This window comes from Procambarus clarkii, chromosome 7 (genome assembly GCF_040958095.1).
Source record: "Procambarus clarkii isolate CNS0578487 chromosome 7, FALCON_Pclarkii_2.0, whole genome shotgun sequence".
In the NCBI taxonomy this organism is placed as follows: Eukaryota; Metazoa; Arthropoda; class Malacostraca; order Decapoda; family Cambaridae; genus Procambarus; species Procambarus clarkii.
The window spans coordinates 25,222,663-25,247,211 of NC_091156.1; the positions used below are offsets into that span (position 1 = coordinate 25,222,663).

Sequence of the window (24,549 nt, forward strand, 5' to 3'; positions counted from 1 at the left end):
AGCACCACTCTGCATTACCACTCTCCCGCACCACTCTGCAGCACCACTCTGCAGCACCACTCTGCATTACCACTCTCCTGCACCACTCTGCCGCACCACTCTGCAGCACCACTCTGCTGCACCACTCTGCCGCACCACTCTGCTGCACCACTCTGCCGCACCACTCTGCAGCACCACCCTGCAGCACCACCCTGCAGCACAACTCTGCCGCACCACTCTCCTGCACCACTCTGCCGCACCACTCTGCAGCACCACCCTGCAGCACCACCCTGCATCACCACTCTGCCGCACCACTCTGCAGCACCACTCTGCCGCACGACCCTGCAGCACCACTCTGCAGCACCACCCTGCAGCACCACCCTGCAGCACCACTCTGTAGCACCACTCTGCTGCACCACTCTGCCGCACCACTCTGCAGCACCACTCTGCAGCACCACTCTGCTGCACCACTCTGCAGCACCACCCTGCAGCAGCACTCTGCTGCACCACTCTGCAGCACTACTCTGCAGCACCACTCTGCAGCACCACCCTGCCGCACCACTCTGCAGCACCACTCTGCCGCACCACTCTGCAGCACCACTCTGCCGCACCACTCTGCAGCACCACTCTGCAGCACCACTCTGCAGCACCACCCTGCCGCACCACTCTGCTGCACCACTCTGCCGCACCACTCTGCCGCACCACTCTGCAGCACCACTCTGCAGCACCACTCTGCAGCACCACTCTGCTGCACCACTCTGCAGCACCACTCTGCAGCACCACTCTGCAGCACCACCCTGCCGCACCACTCTGCAGCACCACTCTGCAGCACCACTCTGCAGCACCACTCTGCAGCACCACTCTGCAGCACCACTCTGCTGCACCACTCTGCCGCACCACTCTGCAGCACCACCCTGCCGCACCACTCTGCAGCACCACTCTGCAGCACCACTCTGCAGCACCACCCTGCCGCACCACTCTGCAGCACCACTCTGCTGCACCACTCTGCAGCACCACTCTGCAGCACCACTCTGCTGCACCACTCTGCAGCACCACTCTGCAGCACCACTCTGCAGCACCACTCTGCAGCACCACTCTGCAGCACCACTCTGCCGCACCACTCTGCAGCACCACCCTGCAGCACCACTCTGCAGCACCACTCTGCAGCACCACTCTGCTGCACCACTCTGCAGCACCACTCTGCTGCACCACTCTGCAGCACCACTCTGCAGCACCACTCTGCAGCACCACCCTGCCGCACCACTCTGCAGCACCACTCTGCTGCACCACCCTGCAGCACCACTCTGCAGCACCACTCTGCAGCACCACTCTGCAGCACCACTCTGCCACACGACAAAGTCTTCCCCATGCCACATTACCCCATCACCCCTACACTACTGCATCTGGCAAGGATAACTGGTAGGGCGCTTCAGTGGATAAGGGAGTACCTAAGCAATAGGAAGCAAAGAGTTACAGTGAGGGGTGAGACCTCAGATTGGCATGAAGTCACCAATGGAGTCCCACAGGGCTCTGTACTCGGACCTATCCTGTTTCTGATATATGTAAATGATCTCCCAGACGGTAAACGTCCCACCACAGAGACGTTTTTTCAGTGTCAGAGTAGTTAATAAATGGAATGCACTAAGAAGTCATGTGGTGGAGACTCCATACACAGTTTCATGTGTAGATATGATAGAGCCCAGTAGGCTCAGGAATCTGTACACCAGTTGATTGACAGTTGAGAGGCGGGACCAAAGAGCCAAAGCTCAACCCCCGCAAGCACAATTAGGTGAGTACACAGAGAACACCAGGTAGCAAAACCACATCTCAGCTCCTAGCTAAAAGTCATCCAGTGCCCCCCACCCCCTCCCCCCCGCCCCCACAGAGCAGAAGCCAGCCGCCCACCACGGCTGAGGGCACACCTGGAGCCCAGCACGGCTGAGGGCACACCAGGAGCCCACCACGGCTGAGGACACACCAGGTGCCCACCACGGCTGAGGGCACACCTGGAGCCCAGCACGGCTGAGGGCACACCAGGAGCCCACCACGGCTGAGGACACACCAGGAGCCCACCACGGCTGAGGACACACCAGGAGCCCACCACGGATGAGGGCACACCAGGAGCCCACTACGGCTGAGGACACACCAGGAGCCCACCACGGCTGAGGGCACACCAGGAGCCCACCACGGCTGAGAGCACACCTGGAGCCCACCACGGCTGAGGGCACACCAGGAGCCCACCACGGCTGAGGGCACACCTGGAGCCCAGCACGGCTGAGGACACACCAGGAGCCCACCACGGCTGAGGGCACACCTGGAGCCCACCACGGCTGAGGACACACCAGGAGCCCACCACGGCTGAGGACACACCAGGAGCCCACCACGGCTGAGGACACACAAGGAGCCCACCACGGCTGAGGGCACAGCAGGAGCCCACCACGGCTGAGGACACATCAGGAGCCCACCACGGCTGAGGACACACCAGGAGCCCACCACGGCTGAGGACACACCAGGAGCCCACCACGGCTGAGGGCACACCAGGAGCCCACCACGGCTGAGGACACACCAGGAGCCCACCACGGCTGAGGGCACACCAGGAGCCCACCACGGCTGAGGGCACAGCAGGAGCCCACCACGGCTGAGGACACACCAGGAGCCCACCAAGGCTGAGGACACACCAGGAGCCCACCACGGCTGAGGACACACCAGGAGCCCACCACGGCTGAGGGCACACCAGGAGCCCACCACGGCTGAGGGCACACCAGGAGCCCACCACGGCTGAGGGCACACCAGGAGCCCACCACGGCTGAGGACACACCAGGAGCCCACCACGGCTGAGGGCACAGCAGGAGCCCACCACGGCTGAGGGCACACCAGGAGCCCACCACGGCTGAGGCCACACCAGGAGCCCACCACGGCTGAGGCCACACCAGGAGCCCACCACGGCTGAGGACACACCAGGAGCCCACCACGGCTGAGGGCACACCAGGAGCCCACCACGGCTGAGGGCACACCAGGAGCCCACCACGGCTGAGGACACACCAGGAGCCCACCACGGCTGAGGGCACACCAGGAGCCCACCACGGCTGAGGGCACACCAGGAGCCCACCACGGCTGAGGACACACCAGGAGCCCACCACGGCTGAGGGCACACCAGGAGCCCACCACGGCTGAGGGCACACCAGGAGCCCACCACGGCTGAGGGCACAGCAGGAGCCCACCACGGCTGAGGACACACCAGGAGCCCACCACGGCTGAGGGCACAGCAGGAGCCCACCACGGCTGAGGACACACCAGGAGCCCACCACGGCTGAGGGCACACCAGGAGCCCACCACGGCTGAGGGCACACCAGGAGCCCACCACGGCTGAGGGCACACCAGGAGCCCACCACGGCTGAGGCCACACCAGGAGCCCACCACGGCTGAGGACACACCAGGAGCCCACCACGACTGAGGACACACCAGGAGCCCACCACGGCTGAGGACACACCAGGAGCCCACCACGCCCGCCAGGCGAGCGCCTTAATCACAACAATAAGGGGGCTTTGCTAATTTACAAAAAATTTAGTAAATTTAGCTAATTTAATATAAAATCCACCTGTCTTAGGGCTGGTTACACAATAACATGAATATACTAAAATAAATATATAGTAAATAAAAAGTTCACATCAAATCCGTTCCTCCTTCCGGATCTGAGAATGTAATGAGGCCTGTGTGAGGCAGGTGGAGGTAGTGGGAGGCGGCGGCAGCCATACTATGGAGGGTTGTGTCACACTGACTGCTCACAGGAGCTCACTCCCACAACACAAATTTACTCCCAGCGGGTCCAAGAAAGCCGCGCGACTCACATTAGTTGCTATTTGCGGCCGAGACTACGCAACCTCAGAATAAGGGAAGTGCCAGTTCGGTTCATTTTTGCTCAGATATATTGGCCAACTCTCCCCACCCACAATGGTAGGAGTTTCTAACTAACCACACTTAAGTGCTACATTGGAATCATATCTGTTGTTTTTAGTTGTTACTTTGTATTATTTCCCCTCGGGTACATTGTGAACACACCAGACGGTCACCATTAATACAGGTCCCACTACTCACGGTCACCATTAATACAGGTCCAGGACTGACCACATGAGGCAGACCGAGTCAGGTGCTGGAGGACCAGCTCTCACACTACAAACCTAACATTAAAACATGAAACGTCCCCAAAATGTGTGAAGTGAAGTTTACTGGTGACAATAAATCATAAAATACAGTCCAATTAGACGTAATTAATACAATTAAATACAATTCATTGAATTAATAATCAAAGCAATCACCGGTAGATTCCCCCACACTGTTCACTCTAGCCTATCACCGCACTCTGCCACCTGGCAGCACCCTGCCACATTACAACAACTCTCACTAAGAGCTGTACTCACCCACAAGCACAGCGGGGACACTCTTGCCACACCACAACTCTCAGTAAGAGCTGTACTCACCCACAAGCACCGCGGGGACACTCTTGCCACACCACAACTCTCAGTAAGAGCTGTACTCACCCACAAGCACCGCGGGGACACTCCTTCCACATCACAACTCTCACTAAGAGCTGTACTCACCCACAAGCACCGCGGGGACACTCTTGCCACACCACAACTCTCAGTAAGAGCTGTACTCACCCACAAGCACCGCGGGGACACTCTTGCCACACCACAACTCTCAGTAAGAGCTGTACTCACCAACAAGCACCGCGGGGACACTCTTGCCACACCACAACTCTCAGTAAGAGCTGTACTCACCAACAAGCACCGCGGGGACACTCTTGCCACACCACAACTCTCAGTAAGAGCTGTACTCACCCACAAGCACCGCGGGGACACTCTTGCCACACCACAACTCTCAGTAAGAGCTGTACTCACCAACAAGCACCGCGGGGACACTCTTGCCACACCACAACTCTCACTAAGAGCTGTACTCACCCACAAGCACCGCGGGGACACTCTTGCCACACTCGCGCCTCACCTCCGGCACCCACACCGTCTTCACGTTCTCCAGAGACGTTCGGTTCACCAGCTCAAAACACACCAAGAAAACGCTTGTCTGTGGGTGAAGGAATATGTTACTCTCCATGAACGTTTTTGGTGTGAACGTTGATCATGCATAATGTGAACAATTAATTAATGTTCATTTAGAATAATTAGTTAAATGATAAATATGATAAATATTTGATAAATGATAAATAAAAAATGATATCAAGTAATCATTACTTATATTATAACAAAGGGGTGTTATTAAAGAAAGGGGGTTATATCTTATGGTTATCTCGAGAGGATTTCGGGGCTTAGCGTCCCTGCGGCCCGGTCCTCGACCAGGCCTCCATTTTGTAACCCCCCCCCCCAACCTCCAGGAAGCATCCCATAGCAGCTGTCTAACTCCCAGGTGCCTATTTACTGCTAGGTGAACAACAGATATTTCATCAACTCACTTCATCATGATGCTGGAGCCGCATGAGTAACATTTGTGCGTCTAGCTTGAATGGTTCCCAAGCCAACATGCATCAGAAAGCTCTTTGGTTGAGTGGTTATAGTACTGGACATGCCAAGAGGTATGGAGGCCCTGGCTGCCCGAGTTCGAATCCTTCAGGGGTCAAAAGTTTTCTGATGCATGTTGGCTTGGGGACCATTCAAACTTGACGCACAAATTTTACTCATGCGTTTACGCTTGCAGCGGTGTTGTGATGATTTCCTGACTCATCACTTGATGAGTGTTTGTGATACTTGGATTCATGATGCCAAACGGTGCAGCTAAAGGGTCATTATCAAGGTTTATTCAACAAATAATTTACATACAGTTTTTTGTGTTGATCGTATGAAAGTGTGTTGACCGTATGAAAGTGTGTTGACCGTATGAAAGTGTGTTGACCGTATGAAAGTGTGTTGATCATATGAAAGTGTGTTGATCATATGAAAGTGTGTTCATCATATGAAAGTGTGTTGACCATATGAAAGTGTGTTGACCATATGAAAGTGTGTTGACCATATGAAAGTGTGTTGACCATATGAAAGTGTGTTGATCATATGAAAGTGTGTTGACCATATGAAAGTGTGTTGACCATATGAAAGTGTGTTGACCATATGAAAGTGTGTTGACCATATGAAAGTGTGTTGACCATATGAAAGTGTGTTGACCATATGAAAGTGTGTTGACCATATGAAAGTGTGTTGACCATATGAAAGTGTGTTGATCATATGAAAGTGTGTTGACCGTATGAAAGTGTGTTGACCGTATGAAAGTGTGTTGACCATATGAAAGTGTTTTGACCGTATGAAAGTGTGTTGACCGTATGAAAGTGTGTTGACCATATGAAAGTGTGTTGACCGTATGAAAGTGTGTTGACCGTATGAAAGTGTGTTGACCGTATGAAAGTGTGTTGACCATATGAAAGTGTGTTGACCGTATGAAAGTGTGTTGACCGTATGAAAGTGTGTTGACCATATGAAAGTGTGTTGACCATATGAAAGTGTGTTGACCGTATGAAAGTGTGTTGACCGTATGAAAGTGTGTTGACCGTATGAAAGTGTGTTGACCATATGAAAGTGTGTTGACCGTATGAAAGTGTGTTGACCGTATGAAAGTGTGTTGACCGTATGAAAGTGTGTTGACCGTATGAAAGTGTGTTGACCATATGAAAGTGTGTTGACCATATGAAAGTGTGTTGACCGTATGAAAGTGTGTTGACCGTATGAAAGTGTGTTGACCATATGAAAGTGTGTTGACCGTATGAAAGTGTGTTGACCGTATGAAAGTGTGTTGACCGTATGAAAGTGTGTTGACCATATGAAAGTGTGTTGACCGTATGAAAGTGTGTTGACCGTATGAAAGTGTGTTGACCGTATGAAAGTGTGTTGACCGTATGAAAGTGTGTTGACCGTATGAAAGTGTGTTGACCATATGAAAGTGTGTTGACCATATGAAAGTGTGTTGACCATATGAAAGTGTGTTGACCGTATGAAAGTGTGTTGACCATATGAAAAGTGAATGTTTACTTGTTGTTCTCTTAGAGTTGTTATCTTACCATCACATTAATTACATATAATATCTTTCGTACTAATTAAATGTTATGTGAAATTTGTTGATAAATATTTAAATGTATGAATGAAATAATAATTACGGAACTCTGAATAACAGTAATTACGACATTGCAAAGCCTGGAGCATTTTCGTTATATGTGAATATATGAAGCAAGGAATGAACGAAAATATGGATTTTCGTCCCCAAAACGTTGCCAGAAATATTCGAATCTATATTACTTCTAATGATGTTACTAACATTAGCAACAGACAGAAATTACTTGTATTAAATTTATCTGAGTATTTTTAAGAATTCAATTACAAAAAAATACAAATATTATCGGTCAACTCTCCAGAACCGACGCTAATTTTGACCGTTTCACTGGCGAAATAATTAAAAATATTTACCTTTTTGTTCGTTGCCTTAAAAATAAAGCTCAAATTAGAGGATAAAAGCTAGGCTTCCTTTTGATGTTAAAGAAATGAGAGAAATTTGAATATTAACGGTGGTTATCGTGTAGGAGTTGAACCACAACACCCGCCACCAGGATATCTTTTTCACTTGATTCCTGGAGAGAAGGATCAATGCATGAATGTTCGTAATAAGGCAAATAGGACACTGGGGTTTATTAATCGAAGCATTAGTAACAAGACACCTGGTGTGGTTCTTCAGCTATATCTAGCTCTGGTTAGGCCCTATTTAGATTATGCAGTTCAGTTTTGGTCGCCGTACTATAGAATGGATATAAATTCACTTGAACGTGTCCAGCGTAGGATGACTAAGTTAATCCTTCCTGGAGAGAAGGATTAATATCGTGGAACGAAGCGAAATGCTGCAAGAATCATCCCACACATTATGAACCACTTGTAATGGGCGTAGAACCTGTTGAAACTGCCACCACCAGATGGCTCCTGCATCCCTTGGTGAGGTGGTGACACCCCAGCTGGCTCCTGCGTCCCTTGGTGAGGTGGTGACACCCCAGCTGGCTCCTGCGTCCCTTGGTGAGGTGGTGACACCCCAGCTGGCTCCTGCGTCCCTTGGTGAGGTGGTGACACCCCAGCTGGCTTCATGAGTCCAATTACCAAAAGAGCACAAGAAGGGTTCCCTTCTTGTGCTCTTTCCCTAAATTCGGTTGCCTTGCTTGTAATTCCATTTATATTCGAGTACATTACCTGGAAGCTGACTCTATTTTGTCCATCCTCAATTTCTGTTGATTCCACTGGAGTTGGGAGGCAAGGGGTGTCCGGTGTGGGAGAACCCAGGAAGGAAGACCTGGGGGATCTGGGGTGTGAGGGGGTTGGGGGGATCTGGTACAAGGGGGCTAACAAGGTCTTAGATGGTGTGGCTGAGAGGGTATGGGGTTGGGGGTTAGTTAGGGCATGGAATGGAGGGGGGGGTATTTGTTGGGGTGAGGGAGGGAGGTCACGGGTTGAGGTATGCAACGGTGTCTGGGTGGGTTGACAGGGTAGTTAGGGGTTGGAGAGGGAAAGGGAGCCTGGAGAGTGGGACAGGGAGGGAGGGAGGGAGGTGGGTTAGGAAGGAGATCTTGGGGTGGGGAAACTGGGAAGGGTATGGGCTGGAGAAACAGGGGAGGGTATGGGGTGCGGAAACAGGGAAGGTCTTGGGTGGGCGAAGGAGGGCTGGGGAAGGGGGGGGACATGGGAGGGGCTGGGGTCAGGGAGCATGGGGGACATGGTCTGAAGAGAGACTTTACTGTCTGAGGAGGTGCAGGTGATTGGTGGGGGGTGTTTGTGGGGTGGGATGGTAGGAGGCTTATGTTACATTCCTCCCTGAGGGTGCTGGTCTGCTGGTGGGGGGATTCCCACTCCCCTCCGTAGGTACTGGAGATAATGAGCCGAGTCCTGTGGCTCCTACATCCCCAACCCTTTCTTTGCATCTCTTCCTTGCATCTGCAGCTTTCCTTCTCTCTTCCTTCATTATGTCCCTTTGCAGAAAGACTTCGTTGAATCCCCTAACATCATTAAGTTTGCTCTTCCTGGATAGGATTTCCTCTTTTTTTTGTCTCGTTTATGAGCAATCAATCGTTTATCAATCGTTTCCTTTCCTTCTAGTAGCCACCCAGCCTGAAAACCTCTTTGTTGGCATTAGACCCTTTCATATGCAGACCCTCCAAGATCTCTGTCACAGTTGCTCGGTCCTTACTTCTCCACTCCTCCTGGTTGGATCCTTCCGGTTCCTGTACTCCTACAACTATAACAGCTCTTTTTCTTTCCAGCATTTGTTCAGTGCACTTTGCAGCTTCCTGTGATGTACCTGCTTTCATAGTTGCTTCCTCTAAAGCGGTCTTGGAACTTGGGTTGCATTGCAGCATTTCTGCAAAAATTTATGTGTTTCCAAGCAATTCTGTGTGTGTGTGTGTCTGGGGGAAAAAGTTGATTGATTGTCAGTTGAGAGGCGGGCCAAAAGAACATAGATCAACCCCAGCAAGCACAAACTAGGTCAATACACCGTTAGTAATACACATACTCGGTGACATACATCCTGGATGACACATCCTGTCACCAGCGACGCCAGGAAAGAGGAAAAGATGAACACTTTAGTGACGTCAGAAAAAATGATAAAACGTTTGCCCGAGTGCCGGCACGGAGGAGGAAAAGTTGTTTGAGGAGGGAAGGTTGACATGATCACCAGATAACATATGATCACAAGACAACACATGATCACCAGACAACACATGATCACCAGATAACATATGATCACAAGACAACACATGATCACCAGATAACATATGATCACAAGACAACACATGATCACTAGACAACATATGATCACCAGACAACACATGATCACCAGACAACACATGATCACCAGACAACATATGATCACCAGACAACACATGATCACCAGATAACATATGATCACAAGACAACACATGATCACCAGACAACACATGATCACCAGACAACACATGATCACCAGACAACACATGATCACCAGACAACACATGATCACCAGACAACACATGATCACCAGATAACATATGATCACAAGACAACACATGATCACCAGATAACATATGATCACAAGACAACACATGATCACTAGACAACATATGATCACCAGACAACACATGATCACCAGACAACACATGATCACCAGACAACATATGATCACCAGACAACACATGATCACCAGATAACATATGATCACAAGACAACACATGATCACCAGACAACACATGATCACCAGACAACACATGATCACCAGACAACACATGATCACCAGACAACACATGATCACCAGACAACACATGATCACCAGACAACACATGATCACCAGATAACATATGATCACAAGACAACACATGATCACCAGACAACACATGATCACCAGACAACACATGATCACCAGACAACACATGATCACCAGACAACACATGATCACCAGACAACACATGATCACCAGACAACACATGATCACCAGACAACACATGATCACCAGACAACACATGATCACCAGACAACACATGATCACCAGACAACATATGATCACCAGACAACACATGATCACCAGACAACACATGACTAAGGTATATGTGTGGTGACTAAGGCAGGTGTGTGGTGACTAAGGCAAGTGTGTGGTGACTAAGGTAAGTGTGTGGTGACTAAGGCAAGTGTTACCTAAGCAAAACACTCCTTTAGGGTCCCGGTAGTACAGTGGGCTTCGTTCTCGACTCACAATAAAAAATTCCGGGTTCGAATACCTGACGAGACAAAAATGCTTGGGTGCATTTCCTATCACCTAATGTGCCTGTTCACCTAGCAGTAAGTAGGTACTCAGGAGTCAGCTTGTTGAGGGGTTGCCTCCTGAACAGGGTCAGTAATTCGGCCTTGTTGGGAGGGGGTGAGGTTAAAGACCTCGATGTAAGCCTAAAGTGTATAGATACACCCTGGCTTCCTGTCCCCGACGCAATGAATTATTATTCTATAAATCATTGTGTCGGGGAACAGGCAGCCAGAGTCTTTTTAGACACGTTAGGCTTATATTGAAATCTCCCCATAGGCCTAATTACTGCCCCCCCCAGGATGCAACCACACTAGCTGACTAGCTCCTGAGTACCTACTCACTGCTAGGTGAACAGAGGCGTTAGGAGATTGAAAATGTGCCCAACCATTTCTGTTCCGTCCGGGTTTCCGACATGGAATTCTCGATTGTGCGTCGAGAACGAAGCCGACTGTACTACCGAGACCCAACATGATACAGCTCTTAGTTACATTCATCATTTGTTACCTTACAACACTACTGACAGTGTTACCTTACAACACTACTGACAGTGTTACCTTACAACACTACTGACAGTGTTACCTTACAACACTACTGACAGTGTTACCTTACAACACTACTGACAGTGTTACCTTACAACACTACTCACAGTGTTACCTTACAACACTACTGACAGTGTTACCTTACAACACTACTGACAGTGTTACCTTACAACACTACTGACAGTGTTACCTTACAACACTACTGACAGTGTTACCTTACAACACTACTCACAGTGTTACCTTACAACACTACTGACAGTGTTACCTTACAACACTACTGACAGTGTTACCTTACAACACTACTGACAGTGTTACCTTACAACACTACTGACAGTGTTACCTTACAACACTACTCACAGTGTTACCTTACAACACTACTGACAGTGTTACCTTACAACACTACTGACAGTGTTACCTTACAACACTACTGACAGTGTTACCTTACAACACTACTGACAGTGTTACCTTACAACACTACTCACAGTGTTACCTTACAACACTACTGACAGTGTTACCTTACAACACTACTGACAGTGTTACCTTACAACACTACTGACAGTGTTACCTTACAACACTACTGACAGTGTTACCTTACAACACTACTGACAGTGTTACCTTACAACACTACTGACAGTGTTACCTTACAACACTACTGACAGTGTTACCTTACAACACTACTCACAGTGTTACCTTACAACACTACTGACAGTGTTACCTTACAACACTACTGACAGTGTTACCTTACAACACTACTCACAGTGTTACCTTACAACACTACTGACAGTGTTACCTTACAACACTACTGACAGTGTTACCTTACAACACTACTGACAGTGTTACCTTACAACACTACTGACAGTGTTACCTTACAACACTACTGACAGTGTTACCTTACAACACTACTGACAGTGTTACCTTACAACACTACTCACAGGGTTACCTTACAACACTACTGACAGTGTTACCTTACAACACTACTCACAGGGTTACCTTACAACACTACTGACAGTGTTACCTTACAACACTACTGACAGTGTTACCTTACAACACTACTGACAGTGTTACCTTACAACACTACTGACAGTGTTACCTTACAACACTACTGACAGTGTTACCTTACAACACTACTCACAGTGTTACCTTTCAACACTACTCACAGTGTTACCTTACAACACTACTGACAGTGTTACCTTACAACACTACTCACAGTGTTACCTTACAACACTACTGACAGTGTTACCTTACAACACTACTGACAGTGTTACCTTACAACACTACTGACAGTGTTACCTTACAACACTACTCACAGGGTTACCTTACAACACTACTGACAGTGTTACCTTACAACACTACTCACAGTGTTACCTTACAACACTACTGACAGTGTTACCTTACAACACTACTGACAGTGTTACCTTACAACACTACTGACAGTGTTACCTTACAACACTACTGACAGTGTTACCTTACAACACTACTCACAGTGTTACCTTACAACACTACTGACAGTGTTACCTTACAACACTACTGACAGTGTTACCTTACAACACTACTGACAGTGTTACCTTACAACACTACTGACAGTGTTACCTTACAACACTACTCACAGTGTTACCTTACAACACTACTGACAGTGTTACCTTACAACACTACTGACAGTGTTACCTTACAACACTACTGACAGTGTTACCTTACAACACTACTGACAGTGTTACCTTACAACACTACTGACAGTGTTACCTTACAACACTACTGACAGTGTTACCTTACAACACTACTGACAGTGTTACCTTACAACACTACTCACAGTGTTACCTTACAACACTACTGACAGTGTTACCTTACAACACTACTGACAGTGTTACCTTACAACACTACTCACAGTGTTACCTTACAACACTACTGACAGTGTTACCTTACAACACTACTGACAGTGTTACCTTACAACACTACTGACAGTGTTACCTTACAACACTACTGACAGTGTTACCTTACAACACTACTGACAGTGTTACCTTACAACACTACTGACAGTGTTACCTTACAACACTACTCACAGGGTTACCTTACAACACTACTGACAGTGTTACCTTACAACACTACTCACAGGGTTACCTTACAACACTACTGACAGTGTTACCTTACAACACTACTGACAGTGTTACCTTACAACACTACTGACAGTGTTACCTTACAACACTACTGACAGTGTTACCTTACAACACTACTGACAGTGTTACCTTACAACACTACTCACAGGGTTACCTTACAACACTACTGACAGTGTTACCTTACAACACTACTCACAGGGTTACCTTACAACACTACTGACAGTGTTACCTTACAACACTACTGACAGTGTTACCTTACAACACTACTGACAGTGTTACCTTACAACACTACTGACAGTGTTACCTTACAACACTACTGACAGTGTTACCTTACAACACTACTCACAGTGTTACCTTTCAACACTACTGACAGTGTTACCTTACAACACTACTGACAGTGTTACCTTACAACACTACTCACAGTGTTACCTTACAACACTACTGACAGTGTTACCTTACAACACTACTGACAGTGTTACCTTACAACACTACTGACAGTGTTACCTTACAACACTACTCACAGGGTTACCTTACAACACTACTGACAGTGTTACCTTACAACACTACGGTTTGAGCCGGAATAAAGCGGCTTTAGGTGTACATCTTTCGGTAAAATAAACAGAAAATCAAGCGAATTCTAATGAAAACACATTAATTTGTATCATTTGTATTTAAAACAATGTTTTCACATGCATTTTAATGATCTAAATACCATGAAATCTCGCATCATGATTTGAGGTAAAATTCCTCGAATTTGGTAATATAATGATGGTTTTTCTCGGTTTTCAGGGTTTGTGATTTCAAGTAAACATAATCGAATATACTAATATTTTGATAATGTTTCATGTTTCTCACGATTTGTGATTTGACCCACAAAACTCTGATTTTCTCAATTCATTGCCTTTTTTAACGATTTTTTTCATAATAGTTCCAACTGTTTTCTGATGATACAAAAGCTCCCTTTGATATCCAGGTCAAAATAATCCTCCCTTTGATATCCAGGTGAAGATAACCCTCCCTTTGATATCCTGGTCCAAATAATCCTCCCTTTGATATCCAGGTTAAGATAACCCTCCCTTTGATATCCTGGTCCAAATAACACGTGTACAGTGTAGGTTAACAAATACTTAAACTACATTCTTTCATATATAAAAAAGTGACACATTTAGTTACTGCGACGTATTAAGCAAATAACTTAAAGAAATTACAAAATAAAAGATCTATACAAGACCTATATAAAGATCTATTAGTATTAAGAATATTATATTTTCCAAACAGTAGCTTATTAATTTGTTGTATGTTTATATAACCGTTTGGGAAAAAAATGATGAGAAAAAAAAATAGAAAAAATATATGCTAACTTACAAGGCCCTAATTAGTCCAATTCAGTGGCGTTCCATCGTGGCATTTTCTTTCCATAGGTAAATAATTATTGTATATTCATAGACTGTTTTATATGTGAGTCCTTACATATGGTAACATGAATTGTGAGACAGCCCTGGCTTCTTAAACAATCATCTCCAATGCCTCTCTTATCTACATATATATTGGTATGTATTGGTAGGTAACCTGTACCTATTGTGAGGTTATGTGTTGATTGTACTTGTACCTACTGTGAAGGTTATGTAATGATTGTACCTGTACCTACTGTGAAGGTTATGTAATGATTGTACCTGTACCTACTGTGAAGGTTATGTAATGATTGTACCTGTACCTACTGTGAACGTTATGTAATGATTGTACCTGTACGTACTGTGAACGTTATGAAATGATTGTACCCGTACCTACTGTGAGGTTATGTGTTGATTGTACCTGTACCTACTGTGAAGGTTATGAAATGATTGTACCTGTACCTACTGTAAAGGTTATGTAATGATTGTATATATTCGTACTCTTGATGGAGTGCAATGATTGTAAGTATTGCTACTCAGATGGAGTGTAAGGGTTTTGTCTATTCTTATTGTTGATAAAGTGTAATTGTTGAAGCTATACTTATTCGTATGTGTGTATTGATTGTACCTATACCGAATGTGGATTGAGTTTAATCATTGTACCTATGACTGCAGTGTACAGAGTGCGTAGATTGTATATATGTAGATCTTGAGATGATTTCGGGACTTCTAGTGTCCCCGCGGCCCGGTCCTCGACCAGGCCTACACCCCCAGGAAGCAGCCCGTGACAGCTGACTAACACCCAGGTACCTATTTTACTGATAGGTAGCAGGGACATAGGGTGAAAGAAAATCTGCCTATTGTTTCTCGCCGGCGCCCGGGATCGAACCCAGGATCACAAGTACAGAGTGCTGTCCTCTCCGCCGACCGGCTCCCAAGCCGTAGATTGTACGTATTGTACAATCTTCATATATACATGTAGATAGAGAGTATCTATACCTAATCTGGAGCCTAATGATTGTGCCTATTCCTATTGTGATGTATTGTTTGGATTGTTGCTTGAACAAAAACTGCTCACATCTCTGCTTCTAGTAGAGAAGTAAGCAGTTTTTCCTACACCCAGCATGGTACATGTGTATACTACCCTACACCCAGCATGGTACATGTGTATACTACCCTACACCCAGCATGGTACATGTGTATACTTGCCTACACCCAGCATGGTACATGTGTATACTTCCCTACACCCAGCATGGTACATGTGTATACTACCCTACACCCAGCATGGTACATGTGTATACTTCCCTACACCCAGCATGGTACATGTGTATACTTGCCTACACCCAGCATGGTACATGTGTATACTTCCCTACACCCAGCATGGTACATGTGTATACTTCCCTACACCCAGCATGGTACATGTGTATACTTCCCTACACCCAGCATGGTACATGTGTATACTTCCCTACACCCAGCATGGTACATGTGTATACTTCCCTACACCCAGCATGGTACATGTGTATACTTGCCTACACCCAGCATGGTACATGTGTATACTTCCCTACACCCAGCATGGTACATGTGTATACTACCCTACACCCAGCATGGTACATGTGTATACTTCCCTACACCCAGCATGGTACATGTGTATACTTCCCTACACCCAGCATGGTACATGTGTATACTTCCCTACACCCAGCATGGTACATGTGTATACTTCCCTACACCCAGCATGGTACATGTGTATACTACCCTACACCCAGTATGGTACATGTGTATACTTGCCTACACCCAGCATGGTACATGTGTATACTACCCTACACCCAGTATGGTACATGTGTATACTTGCCTACACCCAGCATGGTACATGTGTATACTTCCCTACACCCAGCATGGTACATGTGTATACTTCCCTACACCCAGCATGGTACATGTGTATACTACCCTACACCCAGTATGGTACATGTGTATACTTGCCTACACCCAGCATGGTACATGTGTATACTTCCCTACACCCAGCATGGTACATGTGTATACTACCCTACACCCAGCATGGTACATGTGTATACTTCCCTACACCCAGCATGGTACATGTGTATACTACCCTACACCCAGTATGGTACATGTGTATGTTAAAACAGTCCTAATCTTTAATTTATTAGGTGATGAAGTGATGTCTTTGCCTCGGGGCGCTCGGATAGGGGCTGATGACGTCAGTACGGGCACGCTCGGACAGGGGCTGATGACGTCAGTATGGGCACGCTCGGACAGGGGCTGATGACGTCAGTATGGAGCACGCTCGGACAGGGGCTGATGACGTCAGTAAGGGCACGCCCGGACAGGGGCTGATGACGTCAGTACGGGCTCGCTCGGACAGGGGCTGATGACGTCAGTACGGGACACGCTCGGACAGGGGCTGATGACGTCAGTATGGAGCACGCTCGGACAGGGGCTGATGACGTCAGTACGGGACACGCTCGGACAGGGGCTGATGACGTCAGTATGGAGCACGCTCGGACAGGGGCTGATGACGTCAGTAAGGGCACGCCCGGACAGGGGCTGATGACGTCAGTACGGGACACGCTCGGACAGGGGCTGATGACGTCAGTACGGGCTCGCTCGGACAGGGGCTGATGACGTCAGTACGGGACACGCTCGGACAGGGGCTGATGACGTCAGTACGGGCTCGCTCGGACAGGGGCTGATGACGTCAGTACGGGACACGCTCGGACAGGGGCTGATGACGTCAGTACGGGGCACGCTCGGACAGGGGCTGATGACGTCAGTACGGGCTCGCTCGGACAGGGGCTGATGACGTCAGTACGGGACACGCTCGGACAGGGGCTGATGACGTCAGTACGGGCTCGCTCGGACAGGGGCTGATGACGTCAGTACGGGACACGCTCGAACAGGGGCTGATGACGTCAGTACGGGGCACGCTCGGACAGGGGCTGATGACGTCAGTAAGGGCACGCCCGGACAGGGGCTGATGACGTCAGTACGGGCTCGCTCGGACAGGGGCTGATGACGTCAGTACGGGACACGCTCGGACAGGGGCTGATGACGTCAGTACGGGGCACGCTCGGACAGGGGCTGATGACGTCAGTACGGGGCACGCTCGGACAGGGGCTGATGACGTCAGTACGGGGCACGCTCGGACAGGGGCTGATGACGTCAGTACGGGGCACGCTCGGACAGGGGCTGATGACGTCAGTAAGGGCACGCCCGGACAGGGGCTGATGACGTCAGTACGGGCTCGCTCGGACAGGGGCTGATGACGTCAGTACGGGACACGCTCGGACAGGGCTGATGACGTCAGTACGGGGCACGCTCGGACAGGGGCTGATGACGTCAGTACGGGGCACGCTCGGACAGGGGCTGATGACATCGGTACGGGGCACGCCCGGACAGGGGCTGTCCGATATTTAATGTGTAAATGTATGACGTAAATGTCACGTCATACATTTATTTATGACGTAAATATTCGTCATAATTCCTTCCTTTCCTAATTTACTTCAAAATACAGAAATTAATTTACGCTCGAGGTCCCTACTAAGAGCAACGCGCATGCGCAACCCGAGGAAGGGGGAAAGAGAAGCCGAGGGAGGGGCGTTGGCATGCATACTGCCATAGTCACTGTGTTGAGGAACTCCCACTACAGCGACTCTTATATACGTCATCCTTGCAACAACGAGTGCCAGAGTTCGTGGCTGTGTCACGAACTCTGAGACACTTCTACAAACATCTACTTTCAACACAAGTTCCAGCGAGCATAATTTTTCAATTTACTACTGATGTTTGTTAATAAGTGCAATTGTTTAACATTTACGTGTAGGTCAAATCGCGCGATAACGCCATCACCAGAGTTTCAGTTTCACCCAGGCTCCCACTTTTCAGTCAGAAATAGTGGCATATTAACTCTAGCTTAGGCATATTTGACATTCTAATCGTGATTTCAGTTGGAGTTGCAGCAGCGGAAGGAAGAATAACTTTCCATTCCATGTGTGTGCTGGAACAACGTGTTACAGCAAGTACAACGCCAGGACTGTCCCACACGTTACAACCAATCCAACTGAACAGTTAAGCTGGTCTTATATTTCTAGTAGTTTATGATTCTGAGAAGAAGACTAATATTTAGTCACATGAATGATTTCCATTGAAATCGCAATTTACTGATCATTTATATTTAACATACATTATTTTCTGATATCATTTTATATCTTAATTATATCTGTGTATGTACTATAATATGATTTAATATTTACATTTCCATCTAATGCAGAACCAGCATTAGATTATTGGTGCTAAGACGTCATCGTATCTTAGTGCTCGTACGCCACATTTTGTGAAAGTGAATTTGATTCTTATGTCATGATAACATACAGTCTCATTAAAATCCATAGGACACTAGTTCTTGGAATTAACTAATAATCACTTGCTCTCCTTAGTTTTCCAGTTTTTCACAAAAGTGGTGGTCCTTCGTAGCTATTGAAGTTTTTCATTATTCAATTAAAATATTTGAGTCAGATTTTCCCACAACAGTTACGAGCATCATCGTTGACGGGAGACGAATGACTAAACTTTTGATTGATTGATTAATGAAGATTAAGCCACACAAGGGGTGACACAGGCGCAATGGCCCGTAACAAAGTGTTGTGCCGCGCCTGAAGTATAGGCTCACTTGTCAGACGCCGCCAGCGGCAGTGTAGGACCGTGTCGAGGTGACACTCGATAAAATTAATATTTGCTTTGTATTACATGTTGTAGAGGAGTATTATTTAGTTTATAAGTGATTGGAGGCTTGTGTACACCTGCTTGTGTACACCTGCTTGTGCACACCTGCTTGTGTACACCTGCTTGTGTACACCTGCTTGTGCACACCTGCTTGTACTTACCTAGTTGTACTCACCTAGATGTGTTTGCGGGGGTTATGCTCTGGCTCTTTGGTCCCGCCTCTCAACTATCAATCAACTAATGTATAGATTCCTGAGCCTATTGGGCTCTATCATATCTACACTTAAAACTGTATATGGAGTCAGCCTCCACCACATCACTTCCTAATGCATTCCATTTGTCAACCACTCTGACACTGAAAAAATTCTTTCCAATTGTCTCTGTGGCTCATTTGGGCACTCAGTTTCCACCAATGTCCCCTAGTGCGTGTGCCCCTTGTGTTAAATAGTCTGTCTTTATTTACCCGGCGCCTGACAGCTGGGTGGACAACACATCTGATTCGTAGTCCTGAGGTTCCGGTTCAATTCCCGGTGGAGGCGGAGACAAATGGACAAAATGCTTCTTTCACCCTGATGCCCCTGTTACCTAGCAGTAAATAGGGACCTGGGAGTTAGACAGCTGCTACGGGCTGCTTCCTGGGGGTGGAGGCCCTGGTCGAGGACCGGGCCGCGGGAACACTAAACCCCGAAATCATCTCAAGATAACCCTATCAATTCCTCTGAGAATCTTGTATGTGGTGATCATGTCCCCCCTAACTCATCTGTCTCTCAGTGACGTGAGATTTATCAATCACGTCTAAAAACCCTGACACCTTACCTTGGCACTTTTTCCCCTGCCCACCTTCGTCACTCTCAGGACTTCATAGAAAGACTGCGCCTGCAGCCCTCTTGTAAGATGCTTAGTCTTGATGTCGACTCTCTGTTCACTAATGTTCCGCTCGATGACGTTCTCTCTTTCCTCAGACAGAAGGCGTCAGAGGGCCTCTTTCCTCTCCCACTTCCCACTGACGTTTTCCTCGATCTTATTAGACTCTGTGTTGACTCTAACTCTTTCTCTTTCAACGGTAAATATTACACTCAAAACTTTCGGTGTCGCTATGGGTTCCCCTCTCTCCCCTGTTCTTGCTAATTTCTACATGGAATACTTCGAAACTGTTCTTCTTCCTTCTATTGATACTCATCCCTCTCTCTGGCTTCGCTATGTTGATGACATTTTTGCTTTATGGCCTCATAACCTTAATCTTTTCCAGCCTTTCCTCGCCTCTCTTAACAATCTGGCTCCTTCTATCCATTTCAAAGTTGAGTGGGAATCTAATTCCCTCCTTCCTTTTCTTGATGTTCATGTTCACAGCTCTGTGTCTGGGTTCTCTTTCTCTGTCTACCGTAAACCCATTCATAGTGGCATGTACATTCACTTCTTTTCCTACCATCCTCCTTCTGTTAAGAAAAGTGTCCTCGTCTCTCTCTTCCTCCGCGCTCTACGCATCAGCGAACCTCAGTTTCTTGATTCTAAAATTGCCTTTATCTACAAATCATTCTCTCGCCTTAAGAACATAAGAACATAAGAACAAAGGTAACTGCAGAAGGCCTATTGGCCCATACGAGGCAGCTCCTATTCTATAACCACCCAATCCCACTCATATACTTGTCCAACCCGTGCTTGAAACAATCGAGGGACCCCACCTCCACAATGTTACGCGGCAATTGGTTCCACAAATCAACAACCCTGTTACTGAACCAGTATTTACCCAAGTCTTTCCTAAATCTAAACTTATCCAATTTATATCCATTGTTTCGTGTTCTGTCCTGTGTTGATACTTTTAATACCCTATTAATATCCCCCCGGTTATGTCCATTCATCCACTTGTAAACCTCTATCATGTCACCCCCTAACTCTTCGCCTTTCCAGTGAATGCAACTTAAGCTTTGTTAATCTTTCTTCATATGAAAGATTTCTAATTTGGGGAATTAACTTAGTCATCCTACGCTGGACACGTTCAAGTGAATTTATATCCATTCTATAATATGGCGACCAAAACTGAACTGCATAATCTAAATGGGCCTAACTAGAGCAAGATATAGCTTGAGAACCACACCAGGTGTCTTGTTACTAACGCTGCGATTAATAAATCCAAGTGTCCGATTTGCCTTATTACGAACATTTATGCATTGATCCTTTTGTTTTAAATTCTTACTAATCATAACTCCCAGATCCCTTTCGCAATCCGACTTCGCAATCACAACACCATCTAGCTCGTATCTTGTAACTCTATCATCATTACCTAACCTCAGAACTTTACATTTATCAGCATTAAACTGCATCTGCCAATCCTTTGACCATTTCAAAACCCTATCTAGATCAACTTGAAGTGATAGTGAGTCCCTCCTCCGAATTAATTTCCCTACCGATTTTCGTATCATCGGCAAATTTGCAAATGTTGCTACTCAAACCTGAATCTAAATCATTTATATATATTATAAAACAACAGAGGTCCCAGGACAGAGCCTTGAGGCACTCCACTTACAACATTTTCCCACTCTGACTTGATTCCATTTATACTAACTCTCTGTTTCCTTTGGTATAGCCATGCCCTAATCCAGCTTAATATAGCACCCCCAATACCATGAGACTCTATTTTTTTAATCAGTCTTTCATGAGGCACTGTATCAAAAGCTTTGCTAAAGTCAAGGTATACAACATCGCAATCCTTACCACTATCAACTGCCTCAACAATGCTAGAATAAAAAGATAACAAATTTGTTAAACATGAACGGCCATTTATAAAAACCATGTTGCGACTCAATTATTAATTTATGTTTTTTCAAGATGAAGACGAATTTTATTTGCTATTATAGATTCGAGTAACTTTCCCACAATAGACGTTAGGCTAATTGGTCGATAGTTAGACGCAAGTGATCTATCTCCTTTCTTAAAAACTGGTATCACATTAGCAACTTTCCAAAACTCTGGCACTCTGCCTGACTCTATTGATTTATTAAATATGGTTGACAGTGGGTCACAAAGCTCCTCTTTGCATTCTTTAAGCACCCTAGCAAACACTTCATCCGGCCCTGGGGATTTGTTTGGTTTGAGTTTTTACTATTTGTTTAAGAACATCCTCCCTGGTAACTGCTAAACTCGTCAACCTGTCCTCGTCCCCACCCACATAGACTTGTTCGGCTGAAGGCATATTGTTAAGTTCCTCTTTAGTAAATACAGATACAAAATATTTATTAAAAATACTACTCATCTCTTCATCACTATCTGTTATTTGACCTGTCTCAGTTTTTAATGGACCTATCCTTTCCCTAGTCTTAGTACGATATAACTGAAAAAACCCTTTAGGATTTGTCTTTGCTTGCCCTGCTATGCGAACTTCATAGTTTCTTTTTGCTTTCCTTATCTCTTTTTTAACATTTCTAACCAGTTGTACGAATTCCTGTTCTAAAGTGACCTCCCCATTTTTAATCCTTTTGTACCAAAAGGTACAAAGGTACCTTGGTTATCCTTTGCATTTCATCAACTGTGCCTACTCTCAAGCTAAACGAAATTTCTTTCATCCTAAACCTGCTTCCAACACTAGTAGCACTGTACTATGCCTTCCTTTCATATCTGAACTCAAAACTTTTACCAATACCTTTCGTCCTCTTGACATTAAACTCGCCTTTCGACAAACTAACACACTTCGTAGCAATCTAGTTCACACTGCTCCTCCTGCTTCTAATGCTGCTGGTGTCTACTCTATTTCCTGTTCATCTTGTCCTCTCCAATACTTTGGCGAAACTGGCCGAACACTGAATGACAGACTTAAAGAACACAAGAGAAGTGTTAAGTCTGCAGACACTAACAATGCTCTCTTCTGCCATGTGAGGGATTCTAATCATCCCATTGATTGGTCTTCCTCCAAAATAATCTTTCCTGCCTCTACTCTACACAGACGCCGTCTTGTAGAATCGGCTCTGATACACAATGTACCCAACATGAACTTGAGTCGTGGCTTTGTTGCTGTGGACTCTTCCCTTTCACAGTATATTCTCAAATGCTCTAATCTTTCTAACAAACGTGACTTAACATAAGCTTACCCCTTCCATTTATCTTTCTCTTTCCTTTTCTTTCTCTCTTCTCCCCTTTTTCTGTTCGTTGTCTTCTCCTACGCTCCCTTGCTATCCTCTTCTTATTCCTATTACTATCTCTTTCTCATTCGGTGGTTATAATGGGAGCTGCCTCGTATGGGCCAATAGGCCCTCTGCAGTTCTCATTATTACTACTATCCCCTACACCTTACTTTCCTCCTCAGCTCTCTCTTGCCTATTTATTGCTTGTCTCTACCTCTTCTTCATCAGATGTCAGAGATTTGGGCATAACAAAGATAGCTGTCAACGCCCAGTGAGGTGCGGAGTCTGCAGCCAGCCCCATGACACAAAAACATGTATTGATAAACACAAAGCAAACCACCCTGTTCAGGCAAAGTGCCCAAATTGCTCCAAGGCACACCATGCCTGGAACTTGAAATGCCCTGAAAGGCTCAAAAGGCTTCAAACAAACCCCACCACGCCTACAGCGGAGCCGAAACCCCCACCAAAACTAATACCAGCTCCCATGCCACAAAAAACCGCGTGGGGTCTACCCATTCAGGAAGAGGGGGCACACGGCCCTTCACCATCGGCCATGGTGAAGGGTGAGAAGACCTCTGTACAGGACAAAAAGAAAGATGGAGGACACAAGAATCATGTTCAAAGCAGTCGGCCTCCCATTTCATCCAGCAAGCACACTGGGGCCAATAGGAGTAGCAATTCCAGTGTCAAAGTTACCACCGAGAAGGGTCTAAAAACTACTAGGCCCCAAACCTGCACGTCATTAAATAGTGCTCCCACAGAACTGGACGCTCTCTGGCCAATGCTCAAAACTTTGGTCACCGAGTTGATCGAAAGTCTGCTGTCATCACATGGAATCAAGCAAATCATAGAGACTCGGAAGACAATTGAGCACAAGCTCAAG

The 24,549-nt window shown here is 46.6% G+C and overlaps 1 protein-coding gene across 2 annotated transcripts in view; it reads right to left on the bottom strand.

Annotated features, from left to right (window-relative positions):
- Window positions 1-24,549, bottom strand: part of LOC123761289 (ras-related protein Rac2) — a 257,088-nt gene that overhangs the window by 9,640 nt on the left and 222,899 nt on the right. For both annotated transcript variants that reach the window (XM_045747216.2, XM_069314002.1), the window contains one exon: window positions 4,938-5,058. In XM_045747216.2, coding sequence (XP_045603172.1) covers window positions 4,938-5,058 — 121 coding nt within the window. The remainder of the gene's footprint in view (window positions 1-4,937; window positions 5,059-24,549) is intronic.